The following is a 7,620-nucleotide window of genomic DNA, read 5'->3' on the forward strand; positions in this document are numbered from 1 at the left end:
ACAGTTTGGAGCCACTGGCCAGGTGCTGAGCTCTGGGCCTTCCTAGAGGACAGGAGAGGCCCAAATCCCAACCATCACCAGCAAACTACAGGATGCCCGTTTGGTTTGACCTCCTCACACCTAGAACTGCCTGCAAGGAAGGGCCGGCCCATGGGTCCAAGCCTCCCCCACCCGCACCCCCACTGCAGGGAGCATAGCCTTGGCAGCGCCCCCTCAAGAAGTCAGCTTCAGGAAATTGGTGCCTGGGGGCCTATCACTCCTACAAGCCCTACTCCAGTGACCAACAGCCCCCCAGAATCTCATCACTCCTCAAAACTGGGCAATGTGGTTCTCAGTGAGTTCCGGGCCTTCTCGCATCCGTCCTAGGGAAGCCTAGGTGACAGCCACAGCCAGCCGTGCAGCCCCAAGGGTCCACGCCCCTGTCCAGCGTTCTTTCGGGTTTTGGCGATCACTGGCAAACCATGGGGCACGTGTTCTCAGAGCACCCACAAGAGACAGGTTTGGGAGGGAAAGCGGCTGTAACCAGTCCTAGAGCAAAGCATGGCTGGCAGGTTGCCCAGAGGTGTGGGCAGGGCCTCAAGAATGCCCTCAGCTACTCGACCGTGGGGCCTGAAGACACTCCAAGCCGTATCCGGAGGACTTCATGGTTTGGGATCATTTTACCTGTCCTGTAACAAACTGACAGAGCTTTCAGGAGCTTCACATTCATCTCTCCATCCTGGATACCCAGAAGGTAAGTAAAGGGTAGGCAAAGATTCTATACCACTCGACAGTGAAGGGACAGAGCAACCAGAAAGGTCCAGTGACACAGAATGAGCCAGAGTCCACTTCAAGGCCCAAGGTCAACAAAGACACAGCTTTGCATACTCCTAGCCCCATAGGAGTCGGCTGCTTCTAAGACGGGTTTATATGCTACACCTTATCTCCAAGAATATGTGGGAAAGGCCACAGAAACTCTGGCTCCTCAAGAGTTAACATGTATTTACTGAGCACTCACTGTTACGTGCTATGCTAAATTCCCTACACACCTTACTTGGTTTAAACCTCCACTCAACTCTTATCGGGCAGGAATGATTAATTTCCTCATTTCCCCACTGGCATCATCAGGCACAGAGCAGGCAGGTGACTCACTGAAGGTCACACAGGAAGTCCATGGAGGGGGGCCAAGATGTGAACCCAGAGTGCCCAGAGCTCGTCTATCTGCAGAGGCTGGAGCCAGGATATAGCCCCAAGATGAGGCGGCTTGTCTGGAATGTGAAGTATCCCATCTCTGGCCCTACCTCCCATCCCAGAGTTGGGAGCCCTGCGTGGTACTATGTTTCCCGACACCTTGCCCTGTACTAGGCACCAGAGACCAGCAAAGAACACAAGAAGCTGGGTCCTGCGGCCATGGCCACAGGCACCGACTGAGGTAGGCAGGAATGCAGAACAGTGAGGGGCAGGAGGATTGAATTGAGTCAGTTCTCTCCTCCTGCACATTTTTTTTTTAAGATTTTATTTATTTATTTGACAGATCACAAGTAGGCAGAGAGGCAGGCAGAGAGAGAGCTCTAGAGGAGGAAGCAGGCTCCCTGCCGAGCAGAGAGCCCGATTCGGGGCTCGATCCCAGGACCCTGGGATCATGACCAGAGCCGAAGGCAGAGGCTTTAACCCACTGAGCCACCCAGGCGCCCCTCCTCCTGCACATTTTACTTCTACTGGGCATCACTCTGGTTTTTGCAGCCCTAACCTTCAAGGCAAAGGGATGTCCTGTAAACCCCTCCAGGTAAACCCCTCCATAGCAGGCCTCCCCCTGGACCAGTGGCCTTGGCCAGCTTGTACAATGGTCCTGCAGGCCAGCAGGGAGTGTAAACAAGGAGCCCATCTTCCTGAGACCAGGCACGATGTGGGTGCAGAATGGGTGCAGACTCGGGACGTGGGCCTTCATTCACCTGCCAAGTGAATGCCTATTTCAACACCATTAGTTCAACAAACATTGACTAAGCTCCTACACGTAAAAATAAAATAAATAAATAAATAAATTTTTAAAAGCCCCAGGACTGGCACCTGTGGGAATACCCATTAAACCTGAGCCTCCAGGATTCAAAAGACAAGAGAGCAGAGAGAATAAAACTTAACAGCTGGAAACTGCCATTTTACAAATCTTTGTCAACCGAGCAGGTGGGGATATTAGCTCCTTTTTATACATAAGGAACTGGAGGCTGAGCGGTTAAAGTAACTCGCCCAAGGTCACAAGTCTGTCAAGTGGAAAGCCAGGGTGCTACTCAGAGTCCATGATCTCTCCAGCTGGCCTGGTATCCGACAGGCACACATAGGAGGGTGTGCGCAAGACACACGTGAGCCAAGAAACCGGGGCTATCGTCACCTGGCAAAGATGGGGCGTTCAGACCTGCTCCCTTCAAAAAGGCAGCTTCAGAACTCAGCCTTGAAGGTCAGGAAGATGAGGAAGGCCAGCCTACTCCCTAAACCACTGCATTTTGTGTCTAGAGTCAGGGAGGCCAGCTCCGTGAACCCTGCACAGAAGCATTCTTTGAAGCCGGGCCAAGCCACAGCCCACCGATGCACAGACTTCTACCTGCCTCTGCCTAGGCCTCCCCAGTCACCAGGGAAGTACTTCCTGCCGCATCATTCCATCAGAGGCCTGTCAGAGCCTCTGAGGGCTCGGCGGGGCAGGGCGGGACAGGAATGCGGCCCATTTACAGAGGAGGAAACAGATCGGAAGCACCTGTCCGGAGCTTTCGGCTGAAAAGCCCCAGCACTTGGAATGGGAACTGCCTGCCAGGGTAGGTGCTCCCAAAATATTTGCTGAATAGTAGCTCAGAGAAACTATGCCCGAAGTCTCTCCAACTGTTGTAACTGCACCACAGCCAAAAGCAGAGCCTTCTGCCTCCCACCCAGAAGCCTTCGTATCCCACCACTGTGTCCTCCCACCCACCCGCTCGCTCTCATCCTCCTGCCTCCATCCAGAATAGCCGGCCTCCTCTGTCCACTAGTCTGCTCTGATCCCCCTCATCCCTCACCTCCCACGCTCAGCAGGGAGGCTGTCGAAACACCCAGGTTGGGGCGCCTGGGGTGGCACAGTTGGTGAAGCATCCAACTCTTGGTTCTGGCTCAGGTCGTGATCTCAGGGTCATGAGATCGAGCCCAGGCACAGTGCTCAGCTCAGTCTGCTTGAGAGCACGCTCTCACCCTAGCCCTCTGCCCCTCTCACTTGGGCATTCTCTCCCTCAAATAAAAAAAACACATCTTAAAAAAAAAAAAAGGCAACAAGTTACTTTAGGTCTGATCTCCCATGTAATACCACTTCCTTATATCCCCACCACCCCACCGAGAACTAGGTGAAATTTTCAGACAAGAAAATGAGGCCCACGTCAAGATTATAGAATTCACGGAAGGGGAAAAAAAAAAAAAACCCTTGGATTTTCAAAGTCAGGCCCAGAGCCTATCCCACACGCCCACTCCCTCCATCAAGCCTGCCAAAGCACAGGTTGGCTCCCCTTGGTCCAGAGATCTTCACAGACTCTAGACACCAAGCTCAACTTTCTTGCCTTCCTCACTACCCAGGGACAAGTGAGAGGAAGCTTCCTGCCCCTAAGATGGCTGCATTCCAGCTCCCTCCCCCCATGCACCAGTTAGGACTCTGGACTGCTTACTACCCTCTCTGTGCATTTCCTCAGCCTCAGGTGTGTCAGGCTACCATCTACCAATGTCAGCTCTTCAACCACCAAGTTTACCCCCTAGATCGCCGGATTTCTCAGAGGACCCTGTTCCCACCTGGCTGCGCAGAGGCCCGAGACACACCCACCAGCACCCACGTCAGAGTTTCATGAGTCTATATATGTATATACAGAGAAAGAGACAGACAATATAATTTTTCTCCCCAATTATATTTAATACAGTTACTCATTTGATAATACACAATACTATACACGGGTCCAGTGACCAACACTGGGGAGACAAGAGTTTCTGCCCTCCCAGGAACTTCATTCCACAGTCCTGTCACTTGTGCCACAACGAGGCATATAGTAGGTGTTCCGTAAACAGGGATGTTTCCTCTACTCCCCATGGAAGATCCCAAGACATCCACCGCCCTAATCCCACCTCCCCCTATCCAACTTAAAATCTAGTCCCAAGAAGGCCTCATCCTGAAATTTTAAAAAGCCCCTATCCTTGCCCCCATGAGAATCTCCAAATTACCCACTCCATTCACAGCTCCACCAACAGCCCAACTGTGCCAGGAAATAAGCCTGGTGAGTGGGGGGCTGTCACAGCCTCTCCCCCAGATCCACCCCCCCCCAAGACCCTGAGAGGGTGGGGGCAACAGGAAGAGGGGGAGGATGTTTAAGCAACTGTCACAGTGCAAGTAAGTCAGCTCCAACCCAGAGACCTTCTGCCGTTGCCCTATAGGGCCGGGCCAGCCGAAGCCCACGCCTGGGTCTCAGGTCGCAGTCTTTGAGGAAGCCCTTTGTGCGTGTGTTTTAAATTACCTCTGCTTGTCTGATGAAGTGAGTAAAAGGGCCCCGATTCAGGGCTTAGGATTCCTGAGTGAGCTAATACAGGATGCCTTTGGCTGGAAAAAAAAAAAAAACTTCAGTCGGCTCCCTAAACTCCCCCCCTTTTAAGTTTAAAAAAGGGAATGAATGTTACCATTTTTGGACATGAGCGTTCTCCCTCAAGCCCAGCCCTAACCGCACTATCCAAAGGGACGCGCCATCCTGCCCCCCCCCCATTCCCAGATCAGCGGGGGGTGAAGGGGGGAGATGAAACGAGGAGGGACCGGATGGGAGCGGACGTGGGGGGGGGCTGGGGGGAGGGGGAGGAGGGTGTTCAGGGTACGTGGCCGCCTGGGGCAAGAGCTCACAGCACAGGCAGGAAGCAGAGGCAGGGTTGGGGCGCCCTCCCCTCCCGCCCCACAAGAGGGGTTTCGGACCTCTTCCTGCCACCGGCCACTGTGCCCGGGTCCCATCGCCAGCTCCGAGCCAGCCCCTGTGACGGCGTGCGCACCCAGCACACCTCATCTGGGATGCCTGGAGATGGTGGCTAAGCAGGGATTCCCCAATGACTGACCCCAAATATCCCAGTAAACAACCTCTTGTCCTGGAGCCTGTCAACTCTGATCAAGTTGCCCAAATTCGCCTTCTCCCAGGAATAAGCGGTGTCGGAGGGGCAGGACGCAAACGCAAACCCGTGTCGGCCCGCAGCTGAGTTAAGCAATAAAACGGTTTGCCGTCCTGACCCCGCCCCCACAGTGCTGGCTGGGGAACCGGCTTCTGCCCCCTAGTTTTCTCGGCTCCGGCCCCATTCCAGCAGGTCCACACCTCCAGGCAGACCCAAAGGTGGCTGCCAATCCCCGGGGCGCCCGCTTTCCACCCGGCCTGCGGGCTAGGCTTGGAAGGTGCAGAGTCCCGCGATCCTCGCCCCCCGCAGGTACCCAGCCCAGGGCGGCCCAGGAAGCGCGCTGCCACCGCACGCCATATGGAGAGGCGGCCAGGGGGCGGGGAAGGGAAGGGGGAAAATCGATCCGGAGCAAGCAGCCAGCAGCTCAGCCCCAGACTCCCAAGCACCGCCTCCCACCCCCTGCCCACGCGGGGACCGTGCAGCTGCAGCCGGGTGGCCTGAATCGCGAACCCCAAGGCGACCTGCCCGCCGGCGGCCCCACCTCCCCGCGCTCGGGCTCTGCGTTCGCGGGCTCTGGGAAAGGGGCTCTCCCCCTTCCGCCCGCGCCTGTAACCCAACACCCCACCTCGCAGCGGCCGCGCATCCCCCGCCCCCGCTTGTGCGAGCCTGGAGCCCGTTCGGAGCCGGGAGCCGGGAGCGCGGCGGGTGGAGCTGGTTGAGCCGGGGGGTTGCGGCGGGCTGGGGAGGCTGCTGACCTTTCTCTGCTGCTTCTCCCAGGCCGGGTCCAGGAGCAGGTCCCGATCCCAGTCCTCTTCGGGCTGCATGTAATCGTTGGTTTGCTGGGAATCATAATGGTCCATGATGGTGCGCGCGTGCTACGAGCTGGATTTCTTCCTCCACCTTCTCTCCCCGCGGCGGCTGCTGCTGCTCCTGCCCCGGCGTGGGGAGGGAGTCGGGCTGGGCTGGGCTGGGCTGGGCTGGCGGGGCCGGGCTCGCTCCCCTGCGCCCGGTTCCGCCGCGGCGCTGCTCGCGATAGCTGCTGCCAGAGGAAGCGGCGGCGGCGGCTGAGGCTGGAGCTCTCGGACTGCCTCCTTTGGACCTAATCTCCACGCACAGTGAGCGAGGCGGACACACTAGAGCTGCGGGAGCCGAGGCGGGCGGGGGCGGGGGAAAGGGGCAGAGCCCTCCCGAGGTTCTCCATTGGCCAGGCCGAGTTGCCCAAACTTCCCCCCATCGCCTTTCATTGGGAATTCCTGGCATCCGTCAGCCGGGCCGCGGCGCATATAGGTGGCTGGGCGGGCCCCCTCCCGGCGCGCACGCCCCCGCCCACTCCCCGGGTTCCCACTCCTCCGCCGCTCATGTGACACCAGTTTAAGCCGAACGGGACCGAAGCCGGGGGACGCTTCCCCGAGCGTGAGACCGAGCGGCTGCGCGTCCCGGAGCTCCAGTCGCCACCGGGAACGGGACCCGCTCCGCGTCCGCGGGAAGGCGGCGAACTCGGGCGAGCCGGCCTGAATTTGCCCCCCCCCCCCACGCGCGCCAAGCCCCAGGCGGCCAGAGGCTGGAGAAGGGACGCGAGCAAACCCGGAAAGTATTTCATTTGTCCTGCCTAGGGTCCGGAGAAGTCAGCACCCAAGGAAAGGGGGCAGGGAATGCCTGAATGGAAAGGAATTTCCTGGGAATTTCCTGACTCCGTCCCTCCCGCTCCCGCCCGGCCCCGCCCGTCGCGACCTAGCCGACCCCTGCGCTCCGAGAGACTGGGGTCTGACCCGCGAACGGCGTTCGGAGGCCGCAGAACTTTCCCGCCTCGCTACAGGGTCCTTTCTGGCCCGACCTCCGGCCCTAAGGACCGCTCTGCCTAAGGGCTTCCCGGTGGCGCCTACATCGCCGGGCTTCCCGGGATCTCCTGCTGGTCCCCGCTGGCGGGCAAGCAAGATCTACCCTCTTAGGCCCGCAGCACCCTGAAAACTGGAAGGGAGGGCCCTGAGTGGTCTACCTACTACACGCCCCGCCCCCAGCACACACCCCCTGACAGATGGGCAAACTGAGGCTCAAAGGGTTGGGTTGGAAAGGGGATTTTAGCACGTTTTCAGGACTCCAAGGCCAAGCCTGTAACCTCAGGCCTGACAGACAAAGCCATAATTGTTAATGGAGGAAGAAGGAGGGTAAGATTGGCCAAACACCTCTAACTTCTTGGTGCCTGCCTGGGCTTCCTTCCCTGGGCCTAGTCAGGAGAGTCGAACACACCACCCGAGCTGTGACAGATACTGGGAAGAAGAGGCAGGCTCGACCTCCTGGTGGGCTCCTCTGGGGGATACCTGATAGATCATGCACACAGTAGTGCTTTTATATTTCTGCCCCGAGGACTGGCTGAGCCAACCGGAGATACTCCAGCTTTTCCATCCAGAGGCCAGTGAAGAATTAAAGAGAAGAGTGAATCTCCAGAAAGAACCATGGATTAGGATACTTCGAAAGGCCACAAGGACGAAAAAGCTGAAGACT

At 57.7% G+C, this 7,620-nt stretch overlaps 1 protein-coding gene across 3 annotated transcripts in view; it reads right to left on the minus strand.

The window, feature by feature from the left end:
• The window catches only part of ACTN1 (actinin alpha 1), a 96,387-nt gene extending 90,010 nt beyond the window's left edge, over nt 1-6,377 (minus strand). For 2 of the 3 annotated variants that reach the window (XM_059182424.1, XM_059182422.1), the window contains exon 1: nt 5,874-6,377. In XM_059182424.1, coding sequence (XP_059038407.1) covers nt 5,874-5,978 — 105 coding nt within the window. In that variant the 5' untranslated portion in view covers nt 5,979-6,377. The remainder of the gene's footprint in view (nt 1-5,873) is intronic. The other variant, XM_059182423.1, reaches the window with a different exon arrangement.
• Nucleotides 6,378-7,620: the final 1,243 nt, after the last annotated feature.

This window comes from Mustela lutreola, chromosome 7 (genome assembly GCF_030435805.1).
Source record: "Mustela lutreola isolate mMusLut2 chromosome 7, mMusLut2.pri, whole genome shotgun sequence".
Classification (NCBI taxonomy): domain Eukaryota; kingdom Metazoa; phylum Chordata; class Mammalia; order Carnivora; family Mustelidae; genus Mustela; species Mustela lutreola.